This window comes from Numenius arquata, chromosome 9, assembly GCF_964106895.1.
Source record: "Numenius arquata chromosome 9, bNumArq3.hap1.1, whole genome shotgun sequence".
NCBI lineage: Eukaryota > Metazoa > Chordata > Aves > Charadriiformes > Scolopacidae > Numenius > Numenius arquata.
Window position 1 is genome coordinate 55,252,617 of NC_133584.1, and position 14,732 is coordinate 55,267,348.

The 14,732-nt window shown below is 38.0% G+C and overlaps 1 protein-coding gene across 1 annotated transcript in view; it reads right to left on the reverse strand.

Annotated features, from left to right (window-relative positions):
• Positions 1 to 3,991: 3,991 nt before the first annotated feature.
• The window catches only part of CD2AP (CD2 associated protein), an 81,405-nt gene continuing 70,664 nt past the window's right edge, over positions 3,992 to 14,732 (reverse strand). Inside the window, exons 14-18 of the mRNA XM_074153171.1 lie at positions 10,264 to 10,370; positions 9,100 to 9,186; positions 8,256 to 8,440; positions 7,392 to 7,455; positions 3,992 to 6,305 (exon numbers count right to left, since the gene is read on the reverse strand). Of these exons, the coding sequence (XP_074009272.1) occupies positions 6,264 to 6,305; positions 7,392 to 7,455; positions 8,256 to 8,440; positions 9,100 to 9,186; positions 10,264 to 10,370 (485 nt within the window). The 3' untranslated portion in view covers positions 3,992 to 6,263. The remainder of the gene's footprint in view (positions 6,306 to 7,391; positions 7,456 to 8,255; positions 8,441 to 9,099; positions 9,187 to 10,263; positions 10,371 to 14,732) is intronic.

Genomic DNA, 14,732 nt, shown 5'->3' on the forward strand with positions numbered 1-14,732 from the left:
CCCTTCCTCTACCCCAAGCACTTTCTTGCTTTTAATTTCTAGCAGGATGCTTTTAATTTCTGTCACACAGGGCAGACTAGCCCCACGTGGTCACAGCCACCAGAGGGCTCAGCCCAAGCAGTGGTGACTGTGGGAACTACACCCACATCCCCCGGGGCTGGTGGACCCAAGGTCTCCGGCCAAAGGGTTCTCCGTCACCTGGGGTCACAACTTTCCCCTCTCCACTATTTCAGAAGACAAACTATAGTGAAGTCTATGGGGAAAGGTATCCTGCACAGGAATTACAATTATTATATATATAATATATATAATTATATATATTTATATAAAAATATATATTTTTTTAATAGTACACATACATAAATATTATATAAAATAAAAATTTACACTGGGCTTGCCATAAGCAGCTAGACAAATATATTTTCCCCAAATGCTGCAATCTTGCACTGTGTGTATTTATTTTATTTTTTTTTTCTGAAATATTAAATCTGTTGTTACAGAACCTAATCTATTCTTTTTAGGGCTTGAATGGCTATATAGCTACTTAAAACTCAATAAAGCCACCACAATGTGATCAACTCGCCATTGCTACCTAGCAAGTGAAAAAGGCTGCAGCAGGAGACTTTAGAGTCTTTGACACGGTGATCTGAGAATAAAAATTAAAGCTCTTAATTATACAGAATGGTATTAGTTGTATTTTTAAAGGGAACACGCTTGGAAAACATGAATTTAAGTAAAGCAAGTTCTGAGAGGAGAGTGATCTTTCCAGTGACTTCAGCTACAAGAAAATGTCAGATTTTCTTAAAAAGTGACAGCAGTGTGATTAGAGACCAATTACAAAATCACGAGCAAAAAGATCATAGGACAATTAAGATATCTTAATTATTTCCACAAATGTAAGGGTAATATGAAACCGAGTAAGTAAGCGCAAAGTAAATACAGCCTAAGCAGTTAGGTGCATTTTAAACCGCAAGTGAACCCATTTCACAGACCACTGATAATTTTCAAGCAGTTCTGGCAAACTGTTGTTTTGTGATGGTACTTACTCTTTGCAGAAGTCTGGGTTCTCCTGTAAACACAATCCCAGGCAAAACTACAGCAAAATAAGACAGGCGGAGATCCTCAAGATATCACAGGCAAGCACCTAACCATTCATCTGCTGCCATCGTGCCCCAGCCTCACTCGGACGGTCTCGCCCAGCGCTGCTCGGCTGCTCTGATTCATTTGGAGCGTTCCCATGAAGAAATAACCTTGGTACCAGCCTCCTCCTTTTCCTGTCCGACTGGATCGACGCCGAGGAACCCGCAGATGACAATGGAGGTATTGCACGGCAAAACGACAAAACAAGTTACAAACACACCCACAAAACTGCCAGATTGCCACCTTTGCCAGGAGTCCGCACAGATGAGTCACACCTGCCTGGCTTGTAGCCTTCCTCCCGCTGGAGGAGGCATCTTCTGCTCTCATGTACTTAGCAGGTCCTGTAGATTTAAGAGACCAAACCAGAAAAATTCATGAGCAAAACCTGGTCGAGTTAACGCATCACCCTTCGTAAATCAAAGATGACACTACTCACGTTGCTGAAAAGCTCAATGAGGAAGAAATAATCGTTTGTTTACGGGCTGCACCCATCACGAGGGGTGAGAGTTGTCTGCCCAACCCTGTGCCACGTTCACCGTTGGCTCACCTCCAACAGCCGGATTTCCAATAGCCAGTTAATTTACTGCAGGTAGTTTATCATAACAGAAGAGCAATTTCTAACACTTTCTACTCGCAGGGCCCCTTGGGTCACCGATTTATTTATTTTCTCCAGTCCTGCAACGTGTTTGCCATGAGCTTATAGGGTTTCCTGAAGTAACGTCATTTTTGTCTGCTACCACAGCTTCAGTCAGTCCCAGCCACAAGGCAGGTCTCCAGCTGTAGCCTAAAGGTAGGTATTACTTACTCTTCTGTTTCGATATAGCCAGTCTGGCATCTCACATCGATACCAAGGAGGAATTAAGCTGAGCACAACTGGACACAGCCAACAACCTACCCGGGAAGGTTTAAGGACTTGCTCTTGATACAGAACAGGCTAGAGACAAATTAAAAGGTGGCACCTTCGCAACCTTTTAAATCAGAGGAAAAGGGCCAAAGACCAGATCTCGTCAAGGTATGAACACCTCTTTCAAAAGGCTTCTTCCCCTGGTCACCTGGAGTTGTGCTTCTACACACTCCCTGAACCTGTGCTACAATGGCAAGACTGAACAACCCTCAATTCCCAAACCCCTCCTCAACCTGAGCAGCAACCTCTGAAGGACACAAAGGCTTCAAACGCTCAGACACAGGCACCTCCCAGAAGGAAGGAGTGTCTATCTCTGCTCCCGGGGGCTTAGAATGATATTCAAACCACGAATAAGGTTTCCATGAATTCAAGGAGGGTGCTCCAAGCCCTGAGCCCAGCAGTGGTCTCCGGTGCTACCAGCTGGTGGAGGCCCATTGTGTTCCTCAAGCTGGGAGGTACGTGCCTGGGCACCAAGGAGGGAGTGGTTTGTCTTTGCTGCTCTTGCAAAATCCTATTAGCCAAGATAACAAACAGCTGGTTTGACACTGCTCTGAGAAAGCAAGCAGCCAGCAATCAGGAACATCTCTGAGAGCTTTAACAGCAGCCAAAAAGTAAGGCAGCTGTGAAAACCCATTTTTAACCATTTCCTTTGGAAAGAGTTAACAGACTTCTGCTTATTTACAATTTTTAAATAAATACCTTGTATTCATTAAAGTGCAGCAGATACTTTGCTACACAAATCAAAGTCAACCCTTGCAAAACATTACAGCTTCTCATAAGAAACTTCATTCCCCTGAAGCAACATTAATGAAAAATATTATCTTCATGGTGTTTAAATAAATTAAAAAAAAAAGTAGGCTTGTCATTTTTTATTTTGACAACTTTGCATACGTCATATGCAAACAAAAGCTTTTCAGACAATGAAGATTGACTAAAAGCCTTGCAGTTTAAAAATGCCCTTCTGTTGTGTTCTTAATTTGCTTTTTTTTGCTCATCCATATCCCCTTTTAAAGATGCCATACTCTCACTCTTCAGTTCTTCGCTATATATTTAAGAAGTCACTCAAACACGCATTTGGAAGGACATGGACCTGTTGGAACGGGTCCAGCGGAGGGCCACGAAGATGATCAGAGGGATGGAGCACCTCCCCTATGGAGACAGGCTGAGGGAGCTGGGTTTGTTCAGCCTGGAGAAGAGAAGGCTCCAGGGAGACCTCATAGCAGCCTTCCAATATCTGAAGGGAGCCTCCAGGAGAGCCGGAGAGGGACTCTTTGTCAGGAGATGTAGTGACAGGACAAGGGGTAATGGTTTTAAATTGGAAGAGGGGAGATTTAGATTAGATATTAGGAAGAAATTCTTTCCTGTGAGGGTGGTGAGACACTGGAACAGGTTGCCCAGGGAAGCTGTGGATGCCCCATCCCTGAAAGCGTTTAAGGCCAGGCTGGATGGGGCTTTGAGCAACCTGCTCTAGTGAGAGGTGTCCCTGCCCATGGCAGGGGGGTTGGGACTAGATTATCTTTAAGGTCCCTTCCAACTCTAACCATTCTATGATTCTATGATTTATCCATGTTACTGAGTGGCAATAGCGACCTTAAAAAAAGCCTCTGAAGATGCACAGTAACTTCAGTTCAATATGGACCAACCAGAAAAATAAATAAAATAAAAAAAAAAAAAAGGGAATAAAGAGATACTGAGAAGTTAACATTCCCAGTTACACTTGCAAAGAAAACTATTAACTTTTTCAGCTGTTCAGATCCTAAGCCATCCTGACAGTCAGGAACCAGAGCATCCCAGTGAGTAAATTAAAACCTGAAAGCTTCAAAAGGGGACTATATAAATAATAATACATTTTGCTCCCACCCACCACCCCCCCAAACTCCTCCTGCTAAGAATTTAATGGCATACAAAACGTTCCTGAACAGAACTGAGCAGACATTTTAATGGGTTTTTAAACTTCTTTTATTTGCTGAGTTTGGAAGCATGCATCATTTTACAGCACCGGTCAACAAGTCAGTGGAGCATACTGCTTTAGGAACTTGGACTGTGGAATGTCTTCAAAACCACTACCCTCTCCCCCTCCGCTCCAGTACATAACACTCACTGAAGACGGGACAGACATATATACGGGCAACTTCCTTACGGCTAAAAACACTCATAGCAGCGACTTTTAACGGAGGGTTTTATTAAATCAAGTCATTGCACTTGGGTCGTTTATTGCTATAACGAACAAAGGCCATTAAATAACAAACACTTTTAACTTGTGGGTTTAACTGATTGTCTTGTTCTGCTCGTCTGCTGCCAGCTTACGGGCAGACGTGATTTCTGCAGAGCAATCCCTGCCGCGATTCATTTCATGCTCGGATCACAGTGAAGGGCTTGTATAACAAACTCGGCTAATTCCTGCTTTTCATCACCTGACTAAGAGGTTACGAATCCTAAGTACGAGTTTAGTGTCCGACGAGAAGCGTTACTGCTGCTCATTATTCCTCAATGCAAAGATCTGGCTCAAGTCTTCATTTGTGATGCATCGAAGGCAATTAAAAGTTCAAAGCATTAATATTGAATCAGCTTATTAGCAATGTGACTGGCAAATATTCCCTAATACTTGCATAGCAGATTAAACAAATTTTATGAATAATTTAAATCAGCAACTGACAAACATTCTCCAATTGACTTTTTGGATGTATTTCATGATGCATCAACTGTGGAGAAAGTATGCTCTCAAGAAGTAACACTTTCCTGTCACTTGCTCAAGTGACACTCTACAAAATTACTGTATTTATGACTATTTCCATGAATAGAAACTTAATTACTTGTCTTATTGGTGAAGTTTACAAACTATGTGGCATGTTTTTGTCATGTAAATTCTAGTAGACCAAAAGGAGACAAGCTGATCACTAACACAAGTAATGCATTTGACTGGCTGTCTAAAGCTGTATGGGTTTTAAGTCTTTAATCAAATGAACACAGCAGTAAATGCTACTGTCTTCCATCACTTTACATATTATTTGTATATTATTCTGGTGCACTGTGTTGAGCCCAGGGGTTAAAGATAATGGCAATCCACAAGATTTCAAACGTTTTCCGTAAAATCTGAAAGACGCCGTCTTGGAAACCAGCACAATGCTGTCAAAGCAACTGTTCCAATCGCCCATTAAAATACAAAGATGTTATTAAATTTAGAGGTACACAATATACTGATAAAGTTTATGGCATAAATACATAAATATTGAGACCATTTGAGAGTATCAAAGTTCCAAAGGGATTTATTTGAAGACGTATTATAAACAAGACCTGACTATCATAGAAACAGATAAAGATGCGTATTTAACCACCAGAATGACGAATGACTTCAGTTTAGATGCACAGAAGCACAGGTGTTGTGACTTAAGGTTTACTTTTTCATGCTGTAAGGTTTTAGGCACAACAGGTTGAGTTAAGACTGGATTCCGATCTTGTTTCCGTATTTCTTGCATTTTGTGGTTTTCAAGGTTAATTTTGTCATAACGTCATGATTCAGTCCTAAATCCCTTTTTAATCCAATAGTGCAAGTGACAAAGTGTTCCGCTCAATTACCCAGATTAGATCATTCGTTCTTACTATAATGCATAGGAGTTCCACCTGCTTCATTGCATTAACAAATTCCTATCTCATTACATAAGTTACAAACAGCATATTATTAATACCCTCACTGCAGACAGGCAGGACAGCGTAACGCCGGGTAAGGCTGCCCAAATGATACAAATATCTTATATTCCCTTTTGCATGTCGAGGAAAAGTAGTGACTACAATTACGGTACAGTTATTCCACCCCTCCCAATAGACTATTTTACAGATTAGTTGTAAAGATAGATCACCCCTTTTATTGTATAGATCTCTTTAAAAATTAAGCTACAGGTATTCAATAAAAATCTATTAAGAATTCCCTCTCCTTTCTATACAGATTCAGTAGTATTTTCAAGCAAACCAAAAAAATAAGGTCTGCAATTCCAGCACAGTAAGAAATAAGGCCTCTTTTATATTGGCAAAAAAATTACACCGTTATTCTTCTCTGTTTTCTTATCTCTCTGAATAAAAGACTATATTCCTTTTTTTTTACTATATTTTTTTCTTTAAGACTGTAGAACACCAACATCCGTAATTATGAAATAAGAGTCAGTTCTCCTTGTGTTCTGCTTTGAATTCCTGATGAGTTAAAAATATTGAGTCCATAGCTGTCTCATGTAGACATCACTGCTTTCTTCAGTTTTTCTATTTCAAGCTGAAAAAATGGACATTTTGGAAAGAAAGAGTCATTATTAAAGTAAGAATAATCTAAAGTCTTCAGAGCTTTCACCAAAAAAAACCTTTGTATTACAAAAACACATAAATAAAACTGTAACACAGAAGCATTTGACAGCTCAATATTTAAAGCTGATTTTACGCTACTAAACGAACAAGCATTTAAAATAATTAAAAAATTTGCCTATAGTTCTGGTACATCTTATTGGACAAACTCACTCTGAATAAAGCAGTCAAAGCTGGGTTGTGGAATCACTTCACACATCCCCACCTCCTAAAGCAGCCTTCATGCAAAATACCATGCCATGGATCAATTTGTATTTCTTCAACTGGATTTAGAGGATACATGGAATTTACCTCCTCTTCCTCCCCAGTGCGTATTTAAGGCAGCCTCATTGATGGCTTTAAAGACACATTAAAGAGAGGACACACTGGAAGGTCTTCTCAAGTTTCCAAAGTAGTTTTGTAGTCAATAAGAAATACTATTTCACAAATAAAATGCCTCTTTGTATCAGACGGAAATAATTTTCTGTAATGAGCTCATCTTATGAAGTACTTAATGGCATCATACTGTAATGCAGGTAGATGCCTTCATCAATGAATTGAGAGGAGTGGTGTTCATTCATACGGAAATTTGTCAGATGCATTCAGTTCTTTTTAAGCAGTTCATCTAAAATTTAGGAAAGTTTACTTTTGCCCTCTTTTCCTTTTGATTACATAAAGTAAATTTGTCCTTCAGTCTTACACAAGCAAAGTATTAATATTCTCTCTTGGAACACGTCCAGCTGGACATATTTCTAGCAAAGAGCAGAACCTAGCAAAGCTAAACTGAACTCACATCCCAACACCCACACATATTGTTAAATTTTAATAGAGAGGTGAACAAAGATGAACTGCAAGTCTTCCATATACATCCAACTGCCTCGTGAGGCCCTCCTTGAACCACACACCAACACAGCAATACAAAAAAAGTTGAACAGGTTTTAAGACTTTCCCATGGCATCAAATTCCGGAACACTGCTTACATACTTTTAAACTTCCCCCCAGCTCAAATTGCTAACATTACCTCCAGATTACTTCGCAACAACTTCTCTTCTTCCAAATCCTTCTTTAGTTTTTCCAGTTCTCTCCTAATAATAGTTAATATATCAGAAACAAAAGTCAGAACAGGGAAAAATAAAAATCTAAAATAAAAAGTTCTCCAAACAAGTTTTATTTCATGTTTTACTATGTTCAGGCAAGAAAGTGCTAAGAATTATCATCAAATTGCTGAAGAACTATTTCATTAATCACCAGAACTCATAATTTACTAGTTTGCTTTGGAAACCAACTGATCCTGGTGCTTTCTAATCTCTCAAGAGGTCACTCTAAAAGTCAGTTTGGTTAGCGCCTAGTGATCGTTTAAGTAGTACCAAAATGAATATCTGTGCTGTAAAACTAAAACCAGAAATAAGGTATAGTCCCTGCAGATTGTTGTTTACTATGTTTACTCAAACACCAGTTACGTTTTAATTCTACATGCACACAGATGACTGGTCACCACAATCACCAACGTGAACAGCTCAGTAATATCTTTCCCTACAACCGGTCATGTCAATACTGCAAGTAGTTGTGCAAAGTGTTACACCAGGCCAGCACACGCACTTATGTTAAATACCACAAAAATTATCTACTTTTCCTTACAGTGAAAGTACTGTTTAACAAATATTTTCAAAGAGCTGTAATGAAGGCATGAGTGCAAAGTAGGAAGGAAAAAATATGTACAAATTCCAAAAACACTGACATGAAATTTGTACGTATTTAGGACATCAAGTTGGATCAACTTCTAAAGAATGAAGTTCTGAATAGAATGTTTTTAAGAAGTTTAGTATTAAAGACATTTGGAAGATGTCTACATATCTCTTTGTATATTGAGAAGGAAAATATTTACCCATGTTCTTTCTTCAGTGCATCTACTAAACTCATCAAATCGTTAACCTGAGTCCTGAGCTCTTCCACAGAAATTTTTTCATCATCTGTTTCTCCTTTAAGCTGGACATCTCCAGGAAAGAAGTTGAGTAGAACAGAACTTGGTCTCTGAGATGAAGATGAAACTGGGGGACTGAATGCAGATGGCTAAAAAAAAAAAAAAAAAAAAAAACCACACACACAAACACACACACCAATCAGTAGAAAGCCAAGAAATGAAATCTTTATGAACTGACCACTTACAGCATACAGGCTGTACTGATATGGGAGCTACATATCCACAAGTTTCCTTAATTTTCTACCCAAAAGGTAAAAAAAAAAACAATGTCCAATTCAAATGGACTACTGCGGTACATGAGAGTTATATCATACAGCTCTTTATGAAGCACTTCCCTGAGGTTCCTGTAGTCACACTGCAGTTCTCTAACTTTAAAAAAACCCTGTGATTTAATGGAGCCCATTGGTTCATAACAAACAATCTTTCGTGCACCTTTCTGATCTGCTCAGTTGTTCTGTCTGTCAGGAGACTAAAGGCTGAGCAGACATGAAACTTGACTGTGAAATATCACCACGGTTTCATGATACCCGATACAATTGTTCTCAAAACTGATGGACTTTATACTAAAGTATAAACAAACTTTATACTAAAATTTCTACTGTGAACATTATACAAAATTACATGGGTGACTTGCATTTAAAGACAGTTATTAGCATTTAGATGGTTGCATCAATCTAACCCAGAAATACGAGCAAGAAGAACAGAATACCTATCTGCCTGGTACTTCTCTAGCTCCTTGGTATCTTACCTTTTTTGTTTCAACTGGCTTTGGTTTGGCACTTTCTTCTTCTTTCTGCACTTTCAAACTTTTTTCTGGACACAGATTTTGACTTGCCTGGTGCACCGTTCATAAAAAAAATGAAAATATTTTCAAAATTAAAAAAAAATTAAAGTAGTAGGAAAAAAAAAAAAGAACTGTCACATGTTTCTAAGGATGCAATAGTAAAAAGAAAAAAAAACCCAAAACAACGCAAGCTTAGCTTGCCAGACTACCATAGTTCTCTTTCTCTGCCAGTCAGAACTTTCCTTCCCCCCGAGAACTCCTTCAGCTGAATTTAAGTCAAACATCGGAATCTTGGGCAAGATTTTCAAGCATGTCTGCAGTACTTAACAAGTCCTTGACGTTTTTGGGAGCCTGTAAGTGCTTCCGTAAAACACAAACATTAAGAGGGAGTAGATGTAGATGGTAACTGGCATGAGTGAACCATACAACATCTGATGATATAGAAAGGTTTGGGTGGGAAGGGACCTTAAAGATCATCTAGTTTCAACCCCCTGCCATGGGCAGGGACACCTCCCACTAGACCAGGTTGCTCAAAGCCCCATCCAGCCTGGTCTGAACACTTCCAGGGATGGGGCATCCACAGCTTCTCTGGGCAACCTGTTGCAGTGTCTCACCACCCTCGCAGTAAAGAATTTCTTCTATCTAATCTAAATCTCCCCTCTTTCAATCTAAAACCATTACTCCTCGTCCTATCACTACACTCCCCAATAAAGAGTCCCTCTCCATCTCTCCTGTAGCCCCTTCTAGATACTGGAAGGGACACTTAAGGTCTGCCTGAAGCCCTCTCTTCTCCAGGCTGAACAACTCCAATTCTCTTAGCCTGTCCTCACAGCAGAGGTGCTCCAGCCCTCTGATCATCTTTGTGGCTTCCTCTGGACACACTCCAACAGGTTCATGTCCTTCTTATGCTGAGGGCTCCAAAGCTGGACACAGTACTCCAGGTGGGGTCTCACCAGAGCGGAGCAGAGGGGTAGAATCACCTCCCTCGTAAATGGAACTAAAAACTTCTGCGGTGTTTTGCATTTGACTCTCGGGTAAACAGTCCTTAAGACTGTTTCCAAGTGCAACCCTGTTTCCTGGGAAGTTTTTTCTTGGTTCACTAGCAGGAAAACACACCCATATACTCACAGTATTGAAGCGTGAAGGCAGCCTCCTACCAGTCATCTTGGGTCGGTTTGCAGTGGGGTGTGATAGATTATCTGAGGTAGCTATTACATCATCAAAGTTTAACAGATCTAGAAAAAGATGATAACAGACCATCATCAAGACCAGAAGGTTTTGCCGAGTTCTTTTTTTATTAATTTTTTCCTTTAAAAAAAATAATCAGAATTCTTATTATTTCAAAAATTCCCAGCACATACACCACATGAGACATATGAAACAGCTACATGACTGATATATCTGGGAAACAACAATTTTCCCACTTGAAAAAAAATTAGGTGTTCATTCAACTAGCATTTAAATTTGAGTTCTCAACGGAAGAAGTGCTGTAGTAACATTGCAGCATAAAACAGACTTAAGTATTTACAGAAAGATTTATTTATGCCTGCTTTTTTGAGAGGTGCCATATTCAACTATTCTGGAGAAGAGACTTTCTTGTCACTAAATTTGCGTGAAAACCCTAGTTTAGTGACTAAGACAAAAATAAAAGCAACACGGTAAAGTACATGTCCAGACTTTGATGAAAGTACATTAACAAGACATTAACTGCAAACATTTCTGTGCAGGGTAGTTTTTTCATATGTAGTTTTCTTAACCATTTCTCCACAAAAATAATAATAATACTTACCTGTCAACAGGTGTGTAATAATTTATTTTTATTTAAGCACTGACATAAAATTATGGATATTATGTATCATTTTACAACACAAATTCATTAGGCTTATTCTGGAGACTCTAAATGTTTAACTGAAATGCTACATCGCATTTACTATGGGCATCAAAACTAACATTCAAGGTTTTGTTTTTTTTGTGACAGCTGACTTTTACATGACATTATGATTTATCAAACAGAAGCTACGATACTTCTTTCCCTGTCTTCTCATTCATTTTGAAGCTATAGCAGGAGGTCAGATAAGAAAAAAAGCCCTAGGAACACTGAGCCAGACCATTAATACCACTTCAGCATTTGGGTGACGTAAAAATCATCTGATTAATCCAAGTTCGACTCACACGTTGTCAAAGCTAATTGATACCGATAGGCACTAAGTTTTCCACTGAATGTTTTAACTAATTTTAATGCCTTCTACTCTGCATTACTAGTCTTGCAGTCCTTAAAATATTCACATATTTTGGACATCCTTGAACGTATTTACTTCATCATCTGTTAACTTGTTGAAATGTAAGCATTTATAACACTATTTGTTACCAATCAGTTTTGCTGCTTTTTAATTTTTATTAAAGATAAAGACAGTTTTTTGTAAACATGTAATCATATTTGCAATTAAAAAAAGCGGGGAAGAAAAACAAAGAAAGGAGAAACAGAAGAGTGATGAATGGCAAGCGGCTGACGGAAAAGAGGATGAGGGAGAAATAACTAACTACGAAGGTACTTCTGTTGTAGTTTGTGCCAATAAAACATTTAACTTATTAGAAGTCAAGCAACAGTGACCAAAGGGTATATCTTCATGTTCTTTACTCAATTGTCACTAACCCCAGAGCACTAACCCATGCCAAAACGTCAAACAGGATTTACATTAGTTGTGTATTATTAAAAAGGTGACAAGAATGCAGGAAAAATAAATATGCCTTTTCCCCCATCTCAGAAATTTTTGGCTTTAAAGGCTCCTCCTTTTGTCATTCAGCAGAAATGAGAAATCATTGGGCAGTAAATTTAAATAAGAATTTTAAACTGAGTTCCTATTATAATTGTAATGTCAGCCCTGTCTCCAGGCATTCTCCACAAAGTAAACATCAGGGACATTAAGTATATTGAGAACAGATTAAGAATACTGTGTAGTTCTGAAAAAACCCACAGTGTTTGACAAGGCTTGAAGATGAAGACTGCTACAGTCTTGAATTTTATATGATTTAAATATAGATGGCGAGATGACACTAAAGCCAGGGTTCCCCCCCCCCCGCCATTTGTAAGAGCTTCTAAAGGAAATTACTACACTTGAGACATTTGCTCAGCATTAAAACATTACCAGCACGTTACAGTCAGAGGGAATTCTGACTGTACTTGAATTTTCTTTTTTACCTTTCCATTTTCTTGCTTGAATGTAAGGAAGAAATTAAAACACAGGCTGGTGGGGATTAGGGTTTGTGGGTTTGGTGGTTTTGGGTTTGTTTTTTTTTGTTTGTTTTATTGTGGGCTTAGGCGGTCTGCTTGTTTGTTTTTCTTTTTCAACAGCTTTCTTAGTTATTTTAGGAGAAAGCTTGGCCCCACCGAAACCAATAAAGATACTGATGAAACCCACTGAAAGTTCACAATTTACACCCATTTCAATCAATAAAGTGATTTATCAATTAACTTTCTTACGGACGGCCTGTGAGTAATCGCTAAAGGAAATTCCATCATAGTGCCAAAAGAGCAATACCATAAATCTGGGGATAATTTAAGTCAAAAAATTATTTTAAGGCTGAGCAAGAGCACCCTTCTTTCTAGAAAGATGGGCTAAGCTTAAACAGCTACTTAGGACAGACTATTAGAAATGTCTTTCCTGCAAGCTTAACATGGATCCGTAACAGAACTGTTAGGAGCTTTAATAGATACAATTAGGTGAGAGGTTTTGTTAATATTTGTGAATGCTTCAAGTGTATTCATAGCAGTTTGTCTTAAAAAGCCTTCACAAAAAGAAGCAAAGCTGAAAGGGTGTCTAAAAAAATTATGGTTCCAACATCTCACATGGCTGGGGTTTAAAAACCCACGATAGAAGTGAAACATATCCAATATTTCAGAAGACAAGACCTCACATTAATCTGCCGAGTAAGAGAAGATAGAAGTCCTTTTTCCTATTACTCATCTTGCTGAGATTGCACCCCAAAAATTTAGGGGACACATATAAGCTTTAGACTATTTAAATTTGCAGTTAAGCAATAGTAGGTATTTGCTACAATTAAGCATGTGCCTAATATGGGAATTTCACAAATACTATTTTACAACACTCATAATACTAAAGAACATAACTATGAAGTCTTTAGCTAACTCGCACTACAGAAATACAAAGCCAGTCAACCTAAATACATCTACTCCTATAGATATTGAACACATTTCACTAGAAAAATTATGTTTGGCTTATCAATAGTTGGACTGTAGTTTTTCTTGTTTGTTTCATTGTTGTTTTTTTTTTTTACCTCTACAAGCTCCTAATTGAAAAGTATACTTAAAAATGAATTCTTGCTTAACAGCTAACGAAAACAGGCATTCAAAGAAACAAAAAAAGCATTTTAAATTGAAACCCAAAAATTTTATTATCAATAACTGCAACTGAAAATTACGCTTATGATGTTAAGAAGAGGCTATGTGTACGGCATAAAGCATTTGGATTTCCTTATAGATTGTTATCTTACCAAAATGGAGAAGGGTAGGGTAATTTCCTGACACGTAAGAAGGGAAACATGGCAAACAGGATAGGAAACAAAATCTGGAAAGAAAAGTCAAGGAGAGGAATGTCTAGAAAAAGATTCTGAACAAAAAAATTATTTTACAAAGCAGGAAAAAGAAACATTTGTAGAAGAAACAGAATCGCTTTACATGTTCAGCATGCTACTATTACAGCTCGAGTCTTTTACAGTACTTGAATTCTAACCGAACAGAGAAACATTTATGCAGTTTTTCCACATACAGCTTTAAGAGAAGGTATTTCAATATGATCAATGTTTCTGTATGTTTTTTGAGTATTTCTCCTTATCTGAAAGAATATTTAAAGCTTTTCCTTATCTGATGGCTGGGGGTCAAATTTTGGTCTGGGGTTGTTTTTTCATATTAAAGTGAAAGGTCCATCTGTTTTCAAGGGGAGTTTTTTCCTGGGGATAAGTGATAGAGTAACACATCCAGCACAATCTTAGGGATAAACATCTGAGTAGGACGACAAAGCTTACATTTTTAAGGCTGGATTTTGCATCACTTTCAGCTTTCAGCTTACTTTGACCTGGAAGTGCTTCCTTTGTACCCTCACTCAAACTCCATTTTTAAAAAGAGGCAATAATTAAACTGCCAATTGAAAAGTCTTTAAAACAAGGCATATCACAGTATATGCATAGTTTTTTCTGGGGAATAAAAAAAAAACAAAAAACTTACAATTACTTTAGGATATAAGTAACACTGACAGTATTTGTAGTATTTCCAGGACATTTTAATACCTGCTGAAGTCTAGCTTTTTGTGGTTCAGAAAAATGTAACTTTGGTATTAAAAACATACATGAACTAATACTTCATCCTACAAAGCATTTAAGTTTAGAAGCACATTTTGAAATGCTTGATGCAAATAAAAAATATCAGGAGTGCACCTTTCTATTCACAAACCACTTCAGCTTTTTAATGTGTTATTTTTATCTTGCAGATGAAATTACTACACATTAGGACCAATTATTCTACAGCCCAGATATCATAATTGGCCTCAAAAAAAAATCAAGGTATACTACAATTTAAAAAC